The sequence below is a fragment of the Meles meles genome, chromosome 2 (genome assembly GCF_922984935.1).
Source record: "Meles meles chromosome 2, mMelMel3.1 paternal haplotype, whole genome shotgun sequence".
NCBI lineage: Eukaryota > Metazoa > Chordata > Mammalia > Carnivora > Mustelidae > Meles > Meles meles.
The window spans coordinates 57,571,901-57,594,015 of record NC_060067.1 but is presented as its reverse complement, the minus strand read 5'-3'; the positions used below and the strand labels follow the sequence as shown (position 1 = coordinate 57,594,015).

The 22,115-nt window shown below is 38.3% G+C and overlaps 1 protein-coding gene across 1 annotated transcript in view; it reads right to left on the bottom strand.

Annotated features, from left to right (window-relative positions):
* TAPT1 (transmembrane anterior posterior transformation 1) overlaps window positions 1-22,115 on the bottom strand; it is a 65,489-nt gene that overhangs the window by 5,503 nt on the left and 37,871 nt on the right. The window contains exons 4-12 of the mRNA XM_045996837.1: window positions 21,503-21,665; window positions 18,867-19,002; window positions 17,439-17,536; window positions 17,192-17,261; window positions 15,899-15,979; window positions 8,108-8,217; window positions 5,885-5,944; window positions 5,438-5,506; window positions 2,073-2,149 (exon numbers count right to left, since the gene is read on the bottom strand). Of these exons, the coding sequence (XP_045852793.1) occupies window positions 2,073-2,149; window positions 5,438-5,506; window positions 5,885-5,944; window positions 8,108-8,217; window positions 15,899-15,979; window positions 17,192-17,261; window positions 17,439-17,536; window positions 18,867-19,002; window positions 21,503-21,665 (864 nt within the window). The remainder of the gene's footprint in view (window positions 1-2,072; window positions 2,150-5,437; window positions 5,507-5,884; window positions 5,945-8,107; window positions 8,218-15,898; window positions 15,980-17,191; window positions 17,262-17,438; window positions 17,537-18,866; window positions 19,003-21,502; window positions 21,666-22,115) is intronic.

Genomic DNA, 22,115 nt, shown 5'->3' with positions numbered 1-22,115 from the left:
AAACCCCACAAAATCAAAACTGCCTGTATTTCTCATAGGCTTCCCTATCACAGAATGGCAATTCCATTACCCTCATTCCCTGGGTCTCAAACCCTGCAATCACACTTGATTCCTTTGGTTCCCTTACACCTCACATCCCATCATTCACCCGCAAGTCCTGTCTGGCTCTACTTTCAACATATGCACCAGCTGACAAAAGTATTAGCACTCCAACTGCTACCACTGGAGTGGCCGCCATAGTCCCCTGTCCCCAGGAGACCCGTAACTGCTTCCTGACTTGGCCTGAGGTCTGCTTCTTCTCTTGCCACGCTCCAGGCCATTCTCCACACAGCCGCCAGAGTGGTCCTGGCCGGAAGCCAGCTGGACCTAGCCCTCTTCTGCTTGAAAGCCTCAAGGGTTTCCTCCTTCCCTCAGCCAGAACCTGAGCCCTACCGAGGGCTGCCGAGTCCCCTCTGCAACGTTTGGTCTAGACCACTGTGCTCTGGCCGCCAGGCTCTCTGCTGCTGCTCCTGTCAGGCCTGTCTTATGTCACCCCTGCCGGATCTGCTATCCTCCCAGGTGTCTGCACGTTTGCTCTCTCTCCATCTGGTCTCCACTGAACACCAGCTCACCAGAGGGGCTGGAAGGCAGGTATTTTAGCTGTTCTCCATCTCCTTACACTACCCTATTTTCTTTCTGATAATTACTACAAACTGTCACCTTACAGAGATTTGCTTTTCTAGTTGTTGTCTATTTTTCCACTAGAACTTCAGTGCCACAAAGGCATGGCCTTGGTCTTGCCTCGGGACCAGAACCTGGTGCCTAGCAAATGCTCACTGAGGCGTGCTGGCCTCAGGAGGAGGACAGAGGCCACTGGTCTTCCTCCTGCAGGTCGGCCATGGCAAGTCTGGGGGGGAAAGTAGTGGAACTTGGCGCAGTGGGGAGAGAGTCCAGCACTGTGTGACAGAAGGCCCAACTGAATTCTGACTTGTCCACACTCAAGAGAGAGTCCTGGGATGGTGAGGTCAGAGAATAAAGGAGGCTTCAAGGACAAGGCGGTCTGGGAAAGATTTTGAAGGAGGGGAGGATAATTTGGGCACTACCTTGATATAAAGTAGTAAGGAGAAATGAGTGGAGTAGAAAGGTTGGTGAGCAGTTGGGCCTCCCTGGACTATCAAGGGGAACAGGGATGAGGTGTGGGGGGAGGGGATGTGAATTTTCAGTCATTCAGATTAAAGCATGTCCACTTTGGTGAATTACACACACACAACTGTAACTAACAAAAGTTTTTCAATGTTGCATACACATCCTTTACTTCCTAGTTTAGGTCAAAGGAAAAACACAAGAATATTTTATTAAATAAAGATGAGAGCAATTATAGCAACAGCCCCTGATGAGCAAAGCACAAGGCCAAGAACTTTGGAGCGCTATGTGAGCATCTGCACCAGAGAAGCAGGATCTCATGGTTCTAAATGTCAAACTGAGAGAGGTGTGTGGTTCCTTGAGCTCTGGAATCTGTGAGTCAGTCCCTGTAGTATGAAGGGGCAGGTTTTAGAAGAAATCAAGGCCCTGGACTCCCTGCCTCAACACAATTTCCCAAGTGCTCAGTGTCAAACTACAGCCACCAATCAAGGTACTGATGACGTGGCTTGGGAGACAATGCAGGGACAGAGGCCTGATGGCAAGGGGGGCAACCTGACTCCTAGAACCTGAGCAAAACCTCGTTGGGGAAAGCCCCATGGATTCACTGAGTTAAAGGTGTTTTTAAACATAGGAAAATGTCTGATTGTAATAGCAGATTTTATTGTGAAAGGAAATAGGAATGCAACTGAAATCCTAGCAGAAAGAGCTTTAACTGATTCTGCTGAAGATTAAAATAAAATCTAAAGTGCTCTTAATACTAGTATCAAACAGCAGCATATTTCATTGACTCTCACCAAGTCATGAACACATCTGGAGGTATGTGTTGTTAAGGGAGCCCTGGGTCAGTGAGAATTGGTGGAGGGTGATTTGGTTGCAATTAATTTCCATTATATCTTGCATATATCCTTTATTGTACAGCCAAAAACATATTCAAGAATAGTTAATCTTACCCCAAATAGAAGAGTATGACACAGGCATAAGACAGGATTCCTTGCACTTTAATTGAGCTTGTTACAACTCTGATGAGCTAGCCAGAAACAAATCAAAACAAACAAAAAACACACAAACAAAACATACAACCACAGAGTTATTAGTTAATATTTAAATAAAGACTTCTCCATGCTGATTTCAACATTTTAGTTATACTCCTGTGGGCTTTGTCTAAATCCAAGCAAGCAGTCCTAGGTTTTTCAATGTGTATGAACATCTGGCTGCTTATGAAAACTTCTGTGGTAGACTTGGATTTGTTTAGGCAAATTTAGGATTCCTGTGGTGAATGTCACGTTCAGCTGCTTGCTGACTCTCTGAAGTCAAGGAGTCTATCTAGGTTCATGAATAACACATTAGTTGTACTCCACAGAGATGCAAATCAGCTGATTTTTTAAAATGAAAAATCACTCTGGAAAATACAAATAAATCCATCTTGCTGCATGTGTGCCCATCAGAGCTAAAACCACATAGTGAACACTTCCTTTATTATGTTTATTATATTTAATATGTATACATATTTTTTCTGAGTATAACAGTAAAAATTTTCATTGTAAAAACTCTGGAAAAATTGTAAAAAGGATTATAATGGATAGAGACTATGTCTTTGAGCATACCAAAATTTATTTAACCTATTTCATGACTTTCAAATTTCTACTATTATAAATACCACTGTGATGCATAATCTTGCCTATAAATCATCGTGTGCTTTTTATAACTATTTTCTTAGTTGCTTTGTCTTTCCTTGACTGTTTTTAGGAACCCACAGTGACTTACGGGGAATAGAGAGAAAAGGGAGCCTTAGGAGCTTTGTAGTGTTTAAAAAAAAAAAATGAGTAATATCACAGCATTGCCCCTGGAAGTGTGCTGAATAAATCTTGTGGGTCTGTCACTGGAAAATATTTATACATTACAGGTTCGGCTCAATAATGTGTCAGCATCTCAAGGTCTAGGGGGGCTGCTACGTGGAAATGGAAAGTCTGGGAAAATAACGGGCCTTATCCAGCAATGTTGCTATTATCAAGTGGAACTCCACTAGGATGTCTTAAATAAATACCAAAAGACACATTTTAAACCATATTTTACAAATGCTTTTAGTAAAAGAATAACTGGGTAGAGATCAAGGAAACTGTCACATGCTCACTACAGGTCCACTACAAGACGACTGATACGGAAGTCCCTGTCTCTGTCACAGGCTCTAATGCGGATATGACCCTCTGTACAAGTATTTGTGATGGAAGTTAATGTGGCTCTAGGATTTTACTGATGAATATGAAAGGCAAGCCAACTGCTGCATTCAAGGCTTAAATGATTTCATTTTTATCTAATATGTTATTAAGTAATTTTAAGGTACATATGTCCAAAGCTTAATTTCCATGAGACCTTAATACATCATTTCTTTCACTTTTCCTGGATATGATTTCATTTAAGGGAGAAACATTGCCACTTGTGGGCCTTAAAGAGGCCTCGGAGTATTCTCAAGGCTCCTAGATGGCTGCCAAAGCTACAAAGTTACTTTGGAGCTCTGCGAGAAAAGTGTTACAGGAACAAACATGCTGGATCACTGCCTAACTGCATGATCCCCTCTGAAAATGCGGGAGGTTCTCCAGAAGCATTTCACTAATCAATTATTAGCTAAACTTAAATCTTTTGGTACAACAATCATAAAAACTCATTTAAGGAATAAAACAAAGGCTAGAGAAAAATGTAAAAAATACTAAATTAGAAAATCCATACTAATTATGAATAGAGTTTTCTGGCAAATAAATTACTACTAGTTATTATTTGGCAAAGCAGGGCCATATTTAAATCTAATCATTTAACCAATCCTTTAAAAATAAAAACTTGGTCAGGCAACCTAGGTTTATCCTTATAGTATATGTATCATGTTTCCAGTTGTAGGTAACAAATGTAGAAAGATTTAACATTTTATCAATTGTTTTAACAATTTTACTCTTTAAAATATTTTGTTTTTCCAAAATTCTAGGAGCTCCTTTTCCCAGAAAAAGAAAGCTATATTATTATATAACAAACAAATTACTAATAGAATTGAAAACATTAAGGATGTGGTTGTCTGGAGAGTCACAATGAAATTTACGTAACATTAAATCTACTAATCTCCCAGCCTTTAAAAAAGGTCAGGCAAGGGCACCTGGGTGGCTCAGTGGGTTAAGCCTCTGCCTTCAGCTCAGGTCATGATCTCAGGGTCCTGGGATCGAGGCCCGCATCAGGCTCTCTGCTCAGCAGGGAGCCTGCTTCCCCTCTCTATCTCTGTCTGCTTGTGATCTCTCTCTCTGTCAAATACATAAATAAAATCTTAAAAAAAAAAAGAATAATAAAAAAAAAAGGTCAGGCAAGCTGGGCTAAATACAGTTGGTATCATTTACAACTTCTTTATACATGTTAGTTGGCTTCCATGACAATGCATCTACATGAGAACTCTAGATGTCCTTTGACTAAAAGACGGTTGCATTTGTTTTGATGTGAGACTAGGTTGCCAATGAGGAACATAATCAAATACAGGTACAGCCAGCAAATCTTAATTAACAAACATTATTACGGCCTGATGTGGCTAGTAACTTTTTGCAAGGCTGTTCTGAGCAATTCATTTAAATATTCAAAGTTGGTGACTATTTTTTGGATTGATTTAATACTAATAATACTAATACTAATAATAACTAGTGCTAATATTTAATATGTATACATATTTTTTCTGAGTATAACAGTAAAAATTTTCATTGTAAAAACTCTGGAAAAATTGTAAAAAGGATTATAATGGATAGAGACTATGTCTTTGAGCATACCAAAATTTATTTAACCTATTTCATGACTTTCAAATTTCTACTATTATAAATACCACTGTGATGCATAATCTTGCCTATAAATCATCGTGTGCTTTTTATAACTATTTTCTTAGGACAAATTCCTAGAACTCCAAGTACTGCATCAAAGCATAATACTGTCAAACTGCCTTTTAGAAATGTTGGATAGACTTCTTATACTTCTGCTAATACATGCTACAGTGGTCGCACCAATGCCTTCACTAGAAATTTCCATTCAAAAAGAAAGATCTCTGCCAAATGAATAAGCAAAAATGAGTACTCTCATTACTAGGAAAGCCATTACATAAAATCTGTTAAAATTACTCATCTGTTGCACAGCTCAAAATCCAAAAGAATAATAGCATAACTTAAAATTTCCTTCCAAGTCATTTACCTTTAGTTTTTGTATCAGGTCCGTCTGTAATAAACTTCTTGATAATCCATTTGTTAATACTTTATCATAACAGCTATCTCACTGTAGAAAAGCGAAAAAAGTATGTACTTACTAGAACAGCCAGTGGGAGAGGGATGAACCCCATCCTCCGTGCCACAGAGTCACTGTAATCAGTATATGCCTGCACAGAGAAAGGAGAGAAGGGTTTACGGCATCGAAAAAGTTCACTTCCACTTACCACCAGCAGATGTTCTCAATGGGTGAAGCTATGCACAAAAAGAGAACCCGGCGACTATTATGTAATTGAGCAAAATGTGGAAATCTAAATGTTCATTAAGAAGTTCTAAATCCAAAGTTGTATAACAGTTAATATGCTTCAGAAATCCCACCTTATTTAATAATAAGTACTGTCATTATTTTACTAAGTTACAAACATAGTGTCGAGAACAGAGATAAGTAGGAAGTTGCAGTTTATGCAACTTTCCCTTAACCAATATTCCACGCTAAATTAAACCATTGTTCAGGTAATTTTGGACTATGTATTCAATATAATGCTCACATTTTTCTGTCGACTGCTAACAAGGTCAAAAGCAAGGCTGGCTCTATATTCACTGTAGACCTAAAGACAAATAAAAGTGAAATATTAAGTGATATAGTGCAGTATAATGTACAAAGACTTAATTGACTTCGTAGATGAAAATGTTTAATAATTAACCAGGGAAAAGTTGCTGATGGCCAAGCAGACATCTGGATAGTGCTTCTCTGTTTTCCTACAGTAAAGGTAAAACACTTCAGCCCCAACTGTTACGTTCACAAGCTTTTTGAAGATTTTTTTTCAAAGAGGGATAAACAGTCAATGATTATGATCCTGAGAGTTTAGAATCTGGGGAAGAGTGGTTATTTTAAGTAGTATAATATGTATAAAATAATTTTTAAATTTTAAAAGCACAGTTTAAAAAATTATTATTACAATAATGATATATCATTCAAACAATGGATGCTAAGCAAGATGTAAAACTGGGTTCAAAGAGTTACGTAACATTTACAAAGGCACTGGAAACTGTCATTTCACAAAAACTGCACTAAGTACTTGAATCAAATTTATTAATTTTGCCTTCAGATAATGAGAAAATGATCCCATGGAAAGCCAACCATTTTGTACTGAGGAAACCAAGAGAGTCAACAGTGAAATTACTTGACCATTGTTTTACAAGAGAGTGCAAAATCTTATTTAAGTTTATTAAAGCATTCAGAAACTCTTAATCAAAGCATATTTTAGCAATTGCAACCATATTAGATTTGAAATCTATGCTTTTTGAAATAGTACCACAGTAAGACAAAGTACAACCCAAATAAAATCTAGGAAACAGTCCAAGTGAATATTCATTTTGGGGCTGAGGTAGGAATGGGGAAGGCACTGAGAACTTCCGTGCTTTGTGTACAATGGGCCTACAGCACACATCTATTTGTGGGAACTCCACAGAACGCTGTTTGAAACATAAAGCAAATCTCCTGAATGTTTTCACCAAAAAATATACGGCTCTTATCTTCTACAACTTTTCAGAAATCTATAATCACAGAAAAAAAAAATCAATTTTTAAATACAAAATAATTAAAAAATCTAGCCAGAGAGAAAAGGTTTGATACTCTATTCTTAAGAAGAAACAATGTGATTTTTAGAAGTTTTTTAAGTACACAGACTACGATAGTATTAACAATTTATCATGATTCTGAGTTAGTGACACTCGTGCTCGCTTCGGCAGCACATATACTGAGTTAGTGACACTCTACTCAGATCTGAACTATTACCCAAACTATACTTCCACAAGAAAGTATGGAACCAGGACTGTTCAGTATTTAAATAACATCTGTAGTACAACAATTTTTAAAAAATTTAAAACTATAATTCTAACTTCAAAGTAGTACTCTTATCTTAATAAATGGAATAAACCTAGCTTTATTTTACATCTTTATAATATTAAGCAGAAGTCAACATTACTTAATTAATATTACTTTTTACATTAATATTACTTTCATAATTATTATTTTTATCTTTATAATATTAAGCAGAAGTCAACATTACTTAATTAATATTACTTTTTACATTAATATTACTTTCATAATTATTATTTTTTGTTTTTTTTAATTTAAATTCAAGTTAGTTAACACATACTCTAGTATTAGTTTCAGGAGCAGAATTTAGTGATTTGTCACTTACATATAACACCCAGTGCTCATCCCAACAGTGCCCTCTTTAATACCCATCACTCACTTATCCCATCCCCCACCGACATCCCCTCTAGCAACCCTCAGTTTACCTTCCTCTCGGTTTCTTATTTTTCCTTCCCTTCCCCTATGTTCAACTGCTTTGTTTCTTAAATTCCACATGAGTGAAATCATATGGTATGTCTTCCTCTGACTTGTCTTGCTTAGCATAACACACTCTACTTCCATCCATTGTCACTGAAAGATTTCATTCTTTTTGATGTGTGCATGTGTGCGCATCTTCTTTATTCATTTATCAGTTGATGGACATTTGTGGCTCTTTCCCTAATTTGGCTATTACTGATAAAGCTGCTATGAACATTGGGGTGCATGTGCCCCTTCAAATCAGTACTTTTGTATCATCTGGATAAATACCTACTAGTGCAATAGCTGGGTCATAGGGTACTTCTATTTTTAACCTTTTGAGGAACCTCCATACTGTTTTCTAGAGTGGCTGTACCAGTTTTCACCAAAGTCAACATTAAACACTGAATTGCTTGCTTATTAAAATACATACATCTGCGGTAATGTCATTGAACTTGGTGATAAAGGCATGTTTTACAATATCCACAGCAGTTTCTGATGCAATCACCATACACACATCTGGAAACAACACCCAGAGGTGATCTAGAACGGATAGGGAAAAGGAGACAATTAAATCTCTTAATACAAATAGAACATCTTAAACCATAATATCACAGGCTGCCATAGAAATCTGAAATCTCCAGAGCTTAACTATAATGTTGTTAATAAATGATAACAGAGACAAAAATAGCATTCAATTAATTATCATAAGAGCTATATTTTATCAAATTAAAGGATAATTCATTCAACAGCTCTTTATTCTGTATTTCCTCTGTGCTAAACTTTTGAGGGGCAGGACAAAGAGGTGAACAGAGCCCCCAGCCTCCTTCATGGAGCCGGCACACTGGTAGGACGGCTAATTAACCAGGCTTATCATAAAATCCTTTAATTTGATAGCTGCCTATTATGACAGTAAATAGCTAGTAGGGACATGTGCTGAAGTCAACAGAATAATCTCCTTCCCTCCTTTATCACTATGAATTAACTGGGAAATAACTTCTGGAAATATATTTCCAAGATCACATATCTCATTTAACATCTGTTTCTGGCAGCTAGCAAAGAATCAAAATAAATGAAGACGTTATTAAAAGCCTGGAATGTGCATGGCATTGAGGGTAATAAATAAAATGCAAAGTATAATCTCGGTCCTAAAGAAAGAGGTTGCATAAAAATGAAAGACATGAAAAAACTCTCAATTACACAAGACATGACCATGTCCCACCAACCTCACTCAGCATTGCCAGACTGTGTTGTAATTACCTGCAGATTTCCACTATCAGACTGGGAGTCCTGTGTCTATCTTAGGACTCTGTACGTGTGCTACAGTGCCTGGCTTTATGGAAATGTCTACTAAGTGAATGGATAATGAAAATTCATAGAATCTTAACAACTTCCTGTCAGCCTTGATTTAAAAATGTGTAAGTAACAAAATGTACTGTCTTTTAAAAAATTTTTTTTATTTTTATTTTTTTATAAACATATAATGTATTTTTATCCCAGGGGTACAGGTCTGTGAATCGCCAGCACTTACCATAGCACATACCCTCCCCAATGTCCATAACCCCACTCCCACTCTCCCAACCCCCCCTCCCCCAAGCAACCCTCAGGTTGTTTTGTGAGATTAAGAGTCACTTATGGTTTGTCTCCCCCCAATCCCTTCTTGTTTCATTTTTTCTTCTCCTACCCCCCTAAACCCCCATGTTGCATCTCCACTTCCTCATATCAGGGAGATCATATGATAGTTGTCTTTCTCCGATTGACTTATTTCACTAAGCATGATACCCTCTAGTTCCATCCACGTCGTCGCAAATGGCAAGATTTCATTTTTGATGGCTGCATAGTATTCCATTGTGTATATATACCACCTCTTCTTTATCCATTCATCTGTTGATGGACACCTAGGTTCTTTCCATAGTTTGGCTACTGTAGACACTGCTGTTATAAACATTCAGGTGCACGTGCCCCTTCGGATCACTACGTTTGTATCTTCAGGGTAAATAACCAGTAGTGCAATTGCTGGGTCATAGGGTAGCTCTATTTTGAACTTTTTGAGAAACCTCCATGCTGTTTTCCAGAGTGGTTGCACCAGCTTGCATTCCCACCACCAGTGTAGGAGGGTTCCCCTTTCTCTGCATCCTCGCCAGCATCTGTCATTTCCTGACTTATTTTAGCCATTCTGACTGGTGTGAGGTGATAGCTCATTGTGGTTTTGATTTGTATTTCCCTGATGCCGAGTGACGTGGAGCACTTTTTCATGTGTCTGTTGGCCATCTGGATGTGTTCTTTGCAGAAATGTCTGTTCATGTCTTCTGCCCATTTCTTGATTGGATTATTTGTACTTTGGGTGTTGAGTTTGCTAAGTTCCTTATAGATTTTGGACACTAGCCCTTTATCTGATATGTCGTTTGCAAATATCGTCTCCCATTCTGTCAGTTGTCTTTTGGTTTTGTTAACTGTTTCCTTTGCTGTGCAAAAGCTTTTGATCTTGATGAAGTCCCAATCGTTCATTTTTGCCCTTGCTTCCCTTGCCTTTGCCGATGTTCCTAGGAAGATGTTGCTGTGGCTGAGGTCGAAGAGGTTGCTGCCTGTGTTCTCCTTCAGGATTTTGATGGATTCCTTTCTCACATTGAGGTCCTTCATCCATTTTGAGTCTATTTTCGTGTACGGTGTAAGGAAATGGTCCAATTTCATTTTTCTGCATGTGGCTGTCCAATTTTCCCAGCACCATTTATTGAAGAGGCTGTCTTTTTTCCATTGGACATTCTTTCCTGCTTTGTCGAAGATTAGTTGACCATAGAGTTGAGGGTCTATTTCTGGGCTCTCCATTCTGTTCCGTTGATCTATGTGTCTGTTTTTCTGCCAGTACCATGCTGTCCTGATGATGACAGCTTTGTAATAGAGCTTGAAGTCCGTAATTGTGATGCCTCCAACTTTGGCTTTCTTTTTCAACATTCCTTTTGCTATTCGAGGTCTTTTCTGGTTCCATATAAATTTGAGGATTATTTGTTCCATTTCTTTGAAAAAAATGGATGGTATTTTGATAGGGATTGCATTAAATGTGTAGATTGCTTTAGGTAGCACAGACATTTTCACAATATTTATTCTTCTAATCCATGAGCATGGAACATTTTTCCATTTCTTCGTGTCTTCCTCAATTTCTTTCATGAGTACTTTATAATTTTCTGCGTATAGATTCCTAGCCTCTTTGGTTAGGTTTATTCCTAGCTATCTTACAGTTTTGGGTGCAATTGTAAATGGGTTTGACTCCTTAATTTCTCTTTCTTCTGTCTTGTTGTTGGTGTACAGAAATGCAACTGATTTTTGTGCATTGATTTTATATCCTGACACTTTACTGAATTCCTGGACAAGTTCTAGCAGTTTGGGAGTGGAGTCTTTTGGGTTTTTCACATATAGTATCATATCATCTGCAAAGAGTGATAGTTTGACTTCTTCTTTGCCAATTTGGATGCCTTTAATTTCCTTTTGTTGTCTGATTGCTGAGGCTAGGATTTTTAGTATTATGTTGAATCGCAGTGGTGATAAGAGACATCCCTGCCGTGTTCCTGACCGTAGCGGAAAAGCTTTCAGTTTTTCTCCATTGAGAATGATATTTGCAGTAGGTTTTTCATAGATAGCTTTGATAATACTGAGGTATGTGTCCTCTATCCCTACACTTTGAAGAGTTTTGATGCTGTACTTTGTCAAATGCTTTTTCAGCATCTATTGAGAGTATCATATGGTTCTTGTTCTTTCTTTTATTAATGTGTTGTATCACAATGATTGATTTGTGGATGTTGAACCAACCTTGTAGTCCTGGAATAAATCCCACTTGGTGGTGGTGAATAATCCTTTTAATGTACTGTTGAATCCTATTGGCTAGTATTTTGGCGAGAATTTTCGCATCTGTGTCCATCAAGGATATTGGTCTGTAGTTCTCTTTTTTGATGGGATCCTTGTCTGGTTTTGGGATCAAGGTGATGCTGGCCTCATAAAATAAGTTTGGAAGTTTTCCTTCTATTTCTATTTTTTGGGAACAGTTTCAGGAGAATAGGAATTAGTTCTTCTTTAAATGTTTGGTAGAACTCTCCTGGGAAGCCGTCTGGCCCTGGGCTTTTGTTTGTTGGGAGATTTTTGATGACTGTGTCAATCTCCTTACTGGTTATGGGCCTGTTCAGGTTTTCTATTTCTTCCTGGTTCAGTTGTGGTACTTTATATATCTCTAGGAATGCATCCATTTCTTCCAGATTGTCAAATTTGTTGGCGTAGAGTTGCTCATAGTATGTTCTTATAATTGTTTTTATTTCTTTGGTGTTAGTTGTGATCTCTCCTCTTTCTTTCATGATTTTATTTATTTGGGTCCTTTCTCTTTTCTTTTTGATAAGTCTGGCCAGGGGGTTATCAATCTTATTAATTCTTTCAAAGAAACAGCTCCTAGTTTTGTTGATTTGTTCTATTGTTTTTTTGGTTTCTATTTCATTGATTTCTGCTCTGATCTTTATGATTTCTCTTCTCCTGCTGGGTTTAGGGTTTCTTTCTTGTTCTTTCTCCAGCTCCTTTAGGTGTAGAGTTAGATTATATACTTGAGACCTTTCTTATTTCTTGAGAAAGGCTTGTACCGCTATGTATTTTCCTCTCAGGACTGCCTTTGCTGTGTCCCACAGATTTTGAACCGTTGTGTTTTCATTATCATTTGTTTCCATGAATTTTTTCAATTCTTCTTTAATTTCCTGGTTGACCCATTCATTCTTTAGAAGGATGCTGTTTAGTCTCCATGTATTTGGGTTCTTTCCAAATTTCCTCTTGTGACTGAGTTCTAGCTTCAGAGCATTGTGGTCTGAAAATATGCAGGGAATGATCCCAATCTTTTGATACCGGTTGAGACCTGATTTAGGACCCAGGATGTGATCTATTCTGGAGAATGTTCCATGTGCACGAGAGAAGAATGTGTATTCTGTTTCTTTGGGATGAAATGTTCTGAATATATCTGTGATGTCCATCTGGTCCAGTGTGTCATTTAAGGCCTTTATTTCTTTGTTGATCTTTTGCTTGGATGATCTGTCCATTTCAGTGAGGGGAGTGTTCAAGTCCCCTACTATTATTGTATTATTATTGATGTGTTTCTTTGATTTTATTATTAATTGGTTGATATAGTTGGCTGCTCCCACGTTAGGGGCATAGATATTTAAAATTGTTAGATCTTCTTGTTGGACAGACCCTTTGAGTTTGATATAGTGTCCTTCCTCATCTCTTATTATAGTCTTTGGCTTAAAATCTAATTGATCTGATATAAGGATTGCCACCCCAGCTTTCTCCTGATGCCCATTAGCATTGTAAATTTTTTTCCACCCCCTCAGTTTAAATCTGGAGGTGTCTTCGGGTCTAAAATGAGTTTCTTGTAGGCAACATATAGATGGGTTTTTTTTTTTTTATCCATTCTGATACCCTGTGTCTTTTGATTGGGGCATTTAGCCCATTAACATTCAGGGTAACTATTGAGAGATATGAATTTAGTGCCATTATATTGCCTGTAAGGTGACTGTTACTGTATATTGTCTCTGTACCTTTCTGATCTACTACTTTTAGGCTCTCTCTTTGCTTAGAGGATCCCTTTCAATATTTCCTGTAGAGCTGGTTTGGTGTTTCCAAATTCTTTCAGTTTTTGTTTGTCCTGGAAGCTTTTTATCTCTCCTTCTATTTTTCAATGATAGTCTAGCTGGATATAGTATTTTTGGCTGCATGTTTTTCTCATTTAGTGCTCTGAATATATTATGCCAGCTCTTTCTGGCCTGCCAGGTCTCTGTGGATAAGTCTGCTGCCAATCTAATATTTTTACCATTGTAAATTACAGACTTCTTTTCCTGGACTGCTTTCAGGATTTTCTCTTAGTCACTAAGACTTGTAAATTTTATTATTAGGTGACAGGGTGTGGACCTATTCTTGTTGATTTTGAGGGGGGTTCTCTGCACCTCCTGGATTTTGATGTTTGTTCCCTTTGCCATATTAGGAAAATTCTCATCAATAATTTTCTCCAATATACCTTCTGCTCCCCTCTTTCTTCTTCTTCTGGAATCCCAATTATTCTAATGTTGTTTCGTTTTATCTCCTGATGCCCATTAGCATTGTAAATTTATCTAATCTCTCAAATTCTCTCCTCGTGGTCCAGTAACTGTTTGTCCCTCTTTTGCTCAGCTTCTTTATTCTCTGTCATTTGGTCTTCTATATCACTAATTCTTTCTTCTGCCTCATTTATCCTAGCAGTGAGAACCTCCATTTTTTATTGCACCTCATTAATAGCTATTTTGATTTCAACTTGGTTAGATTTTAGTTCTTTTATTTCTCCAGAAAGGGCTTTTATATCTCTAGAGAGGGTTTCTCTAATATCTTCCATGCCTTTTTCGAGCCTGGCTAGAACCTTGAGAATCGTCATTATGAACTCTAGATCTGACATATTACCAATGTCTGTATTGATTAGGTCCCTAGCCTTCGGTACTGCCTCTCTTTCTTTTTTTTGTGGTGAATTTTTCCGCCTTGTCATTTTGTCCAGATAAGAGTATATGAAGGAGCAAGTAAAATACTAAAAGGGTGGCAAAGACCCCAGGAAAATGCACTTTAACCAAATCAGAAGAGATCCCAAATCGTGGCTGGGGAGAAAGGGAATAAAAAGAGGTTCAGAAAAAAAAAAGAAAACAAAGAAAAAATATAAAAAAGAAAAAATATATATATATTAGATAAACTAGTTAAAAAAACGTTAAAAAAGATAAGGATAAAAGTTAAAAAAATTTCACATAAGAAGAAAAAAAAATTGAAAAAAAAATTAAATTAACCACAAGACTAAAGAATCATGGGGAGAAAGCTATGAGTTCCGTGCTTTCCTTTCTCCTTCTCTGGAATTCCGCTGCTGTCCTTGGTATTGGACCTGCTCTCCTTGGTAGGCGAACTTGGTCCTGGCTGGATTTCTTGTTGATCTTCTGGGGGAGGGGCCTGCTGTAGTGATTCTCAAGTGTCTTTGCCCGAGGCAGAATTGCACCACCCTTACCAGGGGCCAGGCTAAGTAATCTGCTTGGGTTCGCTTTCAGGAGCTTTTGTTCCCTGAATGCTTTCTGCAGAGTTCTGGAGGACAGGAATGAAATTGGCAGCCTCCCAGTCACCGGTCCGGAGGAGCCAAGAGCCTGGGGCCCCATTCCTCAGTGCACTCCCAGAGAATAGCGCCCAATCACTCCCGTATCCCCGGCCTTCCGCCACGCTCTGAGTTCACCCAATCTGCGACCGGTTCAAGGTAACCCCGAGCTGAGAGCTCACTCCTCACCTCTGTCTCTGTAGCCGGCTTCCCCGTTCTAGTACCTGCAAGCTCTGCGACACTCTGACACCCCTGATCCTTCTGTGACCCTGCGGGACCTGGCGCCCCGCTGACCCCATGGGGGCTTCACGCCGGTTTAGGCTCTGGAGCAATGTCCCTCAGTGGAACAGACTTTTAAAAGTCCTGATTTTGTGCTCTGTTGTTCCGCCGCTTGCCGGATCCGGTCCCTCCCGGCGCGGTCTATCTTCCCGTCGCTTTGGATTCACTTCTCTGCCAGTCCTACCTTTCAGAAAGTGGTTGATTTTCTGTTTCTAGAATTGCTGTTCTTCTTCTCTTCGATCTCCCATTGGATTTGTAGGTGTTTGCAATGTTTAAATAAGCTATCTAGCTGATCTCCTGCTACCTGATGTAGTCTCAGCCTGCTACTTCTCTGCCATCTTGACTCCTCCCCCAAATGTACTTTCTTATATCATTTTTTTTTTCAATTTATCCTTATTTAAATGCTAATTAAGAGGCAGTAAATGAGTAAAAGACAAATGTTAAGAAAGAACAAAAGTTCTTCTGGCGAACCGTGAAAATGAAAAAAAGCCAAGTGTATTTAGATAACCCCAGGACACTACAGTTAAGAAAAGAAACAAAGAAGCTGCAGAATTCAGCAGCATCCACTCACCCACGGAGTACACAGGTCTAGAGACGCTGTGAGGTTTACGGGAAATGATGAGCCAAAGACTACCTCACAGGGTGAGACATTCCACCCACCACCCACCACACCACAGGGAACATGCTCAATCCCTTCTACCCAAACAGGTATCTCCAACACCCTAGGAGCGGAGCAGCTCAAGTTTTTGAAGTTCTCTGCAATATTCAGAATGATTTTTGGTTCAAGAGTAAAATTAGAAGGCACTGTATCTACTAAGAGTTACGTACCTGGATTCCAAGAAAACTGCTCCATGTTTCTTAGACACACTATTAGCAAAAGCACATAATTCGTGAATCGTTCCTTAATATCTGAAAAAAAATTAAATTATACTGTACTATATATAAATAATATAATATAGCTCATGTACAACTTTTTAGTCAGAACATGATGAAAGTATAATTATATATAAATGTCTGCAAAATAAACATTACTATTTTATATATAAGATGGTGTTATAGTGGTAAGGCATTTATGTCTCAATTCAGGTATGGAAATTCCAGTTTTGTATATGGTTGAACATATCAGTGCTTTTTTCTGTTTAAATAGCTGAGTAGTGTTTCACAGCATGGCTATACCATTTGTTTATCTGCTCTCTTACTGACAGACACTGGGTTATTTCCAGTTTTTGGCTGCTATGAATAAAGCTCCCATATTTCTAGTACAAGTCTTTGGTGAAAATGTGTTCTCACTGCTAAGTTACAGAACAGGCAAACATTTAACTGTATAAGAACCTACCAGGGCAAATGTAATATTTCCCATCAAAGCATGAGAACACCAGTCAGTTAGTACCCCTGCTAGTGTCTGTCAGTGGCAGACTACGGGAGCAGCCACTCTGGGAGGTGGGTACTGGTATCTCATCAGGACTCTTTCACCCCTGTTTTCCACCACGGTACAAATGTCAACATGGTGAGAGAGAAATTATGTCTTCATATTCTCATGAAATGATCTTGACTTTGTGAACTTCACTGCAGGGTCTCAGGGATGGCCCTCCAGGGTTCCACAGGCTATACTTTGAGAATAAAGACATTACGCTGCTTTGATTTTTGTAACCATGAAAGATAATGTTTCCAGGGGTAGATGTTGTGCTTTCACTCTTCTTAGGGTTAGCAAGGAGCCAGTAAGGCATAAATAAAAAAGCTGAGCACAGAGAGACAATCTGAGCTTTAGAGTCATGACTCTGTTCTTGACATCTATGTGGGTGACCTTGCGGAAGTCAAATTATGTTCTCTGTGTGTTAGTTTCTACATCTACAAAATGGAATATTATCTGCTACGAAGAAATTTTTGGATTAATAACAAGCTCTGAAAGAATGGTATGGTGCTATACAACTGTCATATGGAAATATTTTGAGATTACAATAACCATGATAATAAGAAAACCTGGTGAAGATGTTAAGGGAGTAAGAGAAAGCACAGCTAAGTCAAAGAAGCAGTAGCCCAGAGGAAATGTGACACGGAGATTCGGAATGAACTGTAAAACCATACTGCATAAAGCTGCATGTAGAAGCTAAGTGTACGTACCACTATTCGACATCTGAAAAAGATTGTTCTTTTCAAACTTCTTGAAAACACTTCCTTTAATTTCAACAAACTGAAAGAGTAAACAAAAATATCACCTTTATCACTGTAACAGTTTAAAAATGGACAAGATACATATAAAACTTCCTGGACAGTAAGTAACATTTAAAAAATAATTTTGTTCATCCACAATATTGCCATTAAAGTGCCCATATAACCTCAAAAATATAAAATAAAATCTCATACTTACATTATTAGACATCATGATGGTAAGCAGTGACTTGTTGTGTGAGTTAAAAGCCACATTGAGAGTTGTTGCTTGAACCATGATAAGAATTGCATGCAAAACTAGCAGTGAATGATGTCAAGGAAAAAGCTTGTCTGTTTTCATATTAGTAGATGAAACTAAACAATTTAGAAAGTGAATAATTTAGAATTTAGAATAAATTTCTAAATCCAGTCTTGCGTTAGTGTTTTATTATCTTGTTAGCTATAGTTGATACAAATCTGACAGATAAGATGTATGGGACCCATTCGAAACAAAAGCAGAAATGAGCCTCTGGGCATCTATTCACTTAGACTGTGAGTCCTGGAAGATGGGTATTTGTTCTTTCTGGACTTCTGGCATTTGGCAAAAGATGTGGGAAACAGGCCCTCAAAATTTAAGTTTCTAATAAGTGGAATAAACTATGGTAAATACTGAAGAAAAAAGAGACTTAGCTGATTTACATTCTAAAATAGAAAAGAACACAAAGTAGAAGTCTGGAATCAACTGGCTTCTACAGTTCTGTAGGGGGTTGGGGTACGGATGTAAGATGACAAGAAATGTCTGATAATTGAGATTCTTCTTTAGATGTCATTTTTGAAGATATTCACAAGCTGCAGAATTATATTCATATTACACATAGAATAGTTTATTTAAATGAGAATACTGTTTTGCTCCACATACTTAGAAGAAACTTTTATGCTTACAGAAATCTTCCCACTGAGCTCCTTAACTTTCCAAGTATTAACCCAGTGTTTTCAGGTATGACAAATTCAGGGACAGTACACATTCCTGTGAATGAGTCTGGACCCCATATGGAACTTAAGTGTAGCTATGCATGTGTGTGTACAGATACACAGATGGCTACATACACACATACAAACAGTTTATATAGTAAAGCCTTTAACTTTTCAAAAGAAAAGCTTTAAGAAGCGGTGTGGGGAGCAGAGGAGATAAAACTTCCAAAATTCCTCCCTGAACAATTTCAAATTTTACCTCTAGATGAACCACATACATTTTAAGTCCTAGGTTTTAACAAAAAATTCAAAGGCTTAAAGGTAACTTCCAAACAATATCAGTATGGGCATGAAAGTTATGTGGATCTCTATAAAGTATGTATAAATACAAACCTAGCTTCTCAAGTTCTTCCATATACTCAGTCACACTGAGACTAGAACTGTTTTCTACCGGTTAAAGGGATCAAACATACATGAGGCTCTTTAATTCACAATAACTACTATAACTAATTTATTAAAAGAAAGCACACATTCACATTAATCTTCAGGACACACACACACACACACACACACACACACATATTCACATACATCTTTAAATTTGAGAAATAGCTAGCCAAATACAATAATGTAGAACATGTACTGACTTGAAATTTCCAGTAATTCTAAAGGATACAGACATAGAGAACAGCCATGAAAAAGTGAGGGATCACTCCGATATGGGCTCTTTTTCTTTCTTTAGGTTCTGTTGCTGTCCAATAGAGAGCATCTAATATATCTTGTCCAAATGATGAAAACAGACGATCTGCTACCTAAGGACAAAAATTATTGGAAAAATGTTTTTCTTTTTCTGAAAAGTGTTTTTTAACATTCCACCTAAATATGTTACTCAAACTCAGATGCAACTCAAAAATACTGGAGCTCTGACTTTTTAAATCCCACTGTAAGGCAAGCCACAAAAGAGCAGGGATCTCTATTCTCTGACACAAAGTGAGTGCTCAAAATCTTGCATTATTTGAATTAGACTTTGTCTAATTAGCTATATATTTATAACAAGAAGAGTATTACATAGAGGCAAAAAGAAAAGGGAGAGGCACATCAAAATCATAGTCTTTCTGATTTTAATTCTTTAAATTCAGATTCAGGATTTGAACTTAAGTCTTTTAAGACAAATACATCATTTGACCCACTGTATTTGCACCTAATATTTGTAGACAGGTATAACTGTAATTTGTTTTGGATTAATCACAAAGTATATAATCTGCGGATTTACTTCCAAAAGACATTTTCAGGTATCGATCTCCATGAATAGAGTATGATGAAAAAAAGACGCACATAAAAAAGAAAGGAGAGTATGTATTATCCAGGCTTCGGCTAGAATGTTACATCCACACCCAGGCCATCAATCTCTGGCTCCCTCAGTCTCTAATCCATCACCCTGTTCTTTTGCATTATGGTATTTATCACTTCCAAATACCTCCTGGTTTACAGTCTCTTTTCCACCTGCAAAATATAAGCTCCTTAAGAACAGGCTTTGCTCACCTCTGGATCTTCAGGGCCTAAGGCAGTGCTTGGCACACAGTAAATTTCGATTAAATGTTTGTCAAATGCAGGCATAATAGTGACCCACGGTTTAGGGAGCACCCAACACATGTATAGTACTGTGCTAAGCCCCGCCTATACACTGCTTCACCGCACGCTCACAATTCCCCTAGCACTTGAATTCACAGATCAAACAGGAAGAGTTAGAGACACTCGGTAACTAGTACCCATGTCCAGGGCAGTGAGTCAGTAAGTAGAAGTGGGGTTTGGTCAGAGATGGTTTATCTCCACTATGCCAAAACTACATCAACAAGTATAGTCTGCAAAGTGAATATGCATTTTAGCCATTCTGATCAGCAATTTGTGGACCCTTTTCCTTGAGGCTTATTCTCTAATAACAGTGTTGAGGCCATCCTGTAGAGGGCTTTGTAAACTAGGGTGTACATGCATTACATGTGGGGGTAGGGAGAAGCTTGCATCACCTGCAATACCTTAAGAGGGAAGGCAGTGAAGGAGACTGGTAGGCTACAGAAGGAGTGAGATGAGCCCCAGGCTTCTCTGTGAGAGGATAACTACTCTACCTCGCACACGTCACCCACACCGTCTGCATCCTATGCGGTGCATCCTACTTGGGGGTAGAGGGGCAGAGCAAGAGCAAAGGCAATGAGTCTAGAATCAGGAAGCTGGGGTATGGTTTTAAAACATGTTGGTCAATGAATTTAGGAGTAACTGGGATGGCCAAGTTCCATGGCTTCTGTGAAGAGATGGAAAGCCCTCACCTACCACAGCAATATAGCCTCAAAGCAGAAAGGCCAGGAGACCCCTACATCCCTCCTTCTGCCCACTCATTAGGAAAAATCCTTTCCCAGCTAAGTTAAAAGATAAGCAGACCTTATTTGTATCCCTAAAAAGTAATAGAGAAAAATGCACGTGAATCTCAAAAGTTTTATTATATAACCTAGAGTAACTATTTTAAGAACTGATTAACATTCTGCCTATATAGCAAAGCATGTTTTTTGTGTGTGTAGCTGCTTATTTTTTGTATGAAAGCAGATTCTCACATGTTGACTACTTTAAAGTGAAATATATTGCATTAACAATATTGGGGTGCCTGGATGGCTCAATTGGTTAAGCGTCTGCCTTTGGCTCAGGTCATGATCTCCAGGGTCCTAGGATTGAGCCTGCTTCTCCTCCTCCTCCTCCCCACTCATGCTCTCTCTCGCTATCTCTGTCTCTCTCTCTCCAATAAATAAATAAAATCTTTAAAAAAAAAAATTAAGTACTTGGAGAAACTGAGAAACTTATGTTTACTTGCTCTATGTAAAAATTCCAAAGCATTTTAAATGTAAATCTATTGTAGCAAATGTATATACAATCCTAACATTTTTTTCATAATTTTTAAAGTTTTAGTAAGATGTATACATGGGTTTCCAATGAATATGCAAACAAATTTCCCCACCATATGATAACTTACATTCTCAAGGGGGTACTAACTAAAAAGTCTCTAGACAGCAGGTAACTTTCTCTCCTACTTGAGGACGCATCATGCCCTGGGGACCAAGGACCAGCAGCAGGTACCTCTCATGAGGACGAGAATGTCAAAGTCTCAGTCCAGAACTACCTAATCAGAATCTGCATCAGATTCTGTACCAATACTAGAGTTGTTGGGTGAGTGTTCTGTATCATTGGGTTCAAAGTCTGCGCCTTGACCAAGTCTGTGCAGTTGGGAGGCTAGGCTGACTGTGCAGGTACAGGAGGGCCTTCACTCACCTCAAGCATATTGTAGATGATGTAGAGCTTGATGACTGACTGCCCCCTTATCAGGTGATACATCATGGAGTAGTCAACGTAGTGCATCATAAAATAGCAGATCACCAAAATGATACCCTTCAGAATGTCACACACCTGAGCAGGCTGAAGCAAACGTCTGTCCCTGAAATACATAAGAAGTAATAAAAACATGAGTTTTACTTTACATGATCTTGAAATCATCTTCACTGGACATACACGAGCATACAGAGATAATAATGAGAATTTGGTCGCTCTTTTAAGAACTAACAAGTTATACTGACTACTCAACCACGTGAAGTTTTCTGCCCAACAACAAAAAAATGTCAAACCAGAATTACTAGTAGAAGTGGGTCCTCTTAACAAGGGAACACAGAGGGCAGGCATCTGCTGACAACGTGCTTTGAAGCAATGGAGTTCCAGGACTCTCACCTCATCTTGAAGCCTGGCAGCCCACTCACTGGCTTAGCCCTTTCCATACACAGGTAGCACTCTGCACTTTTTATTTACCAGCGGAGCAGGTTTCTCCATGTCACTGCACGAGGAGTTCGTATTTCTATGATGGTGTTGGGGTCCACTGCGTGGATGTGCGGTA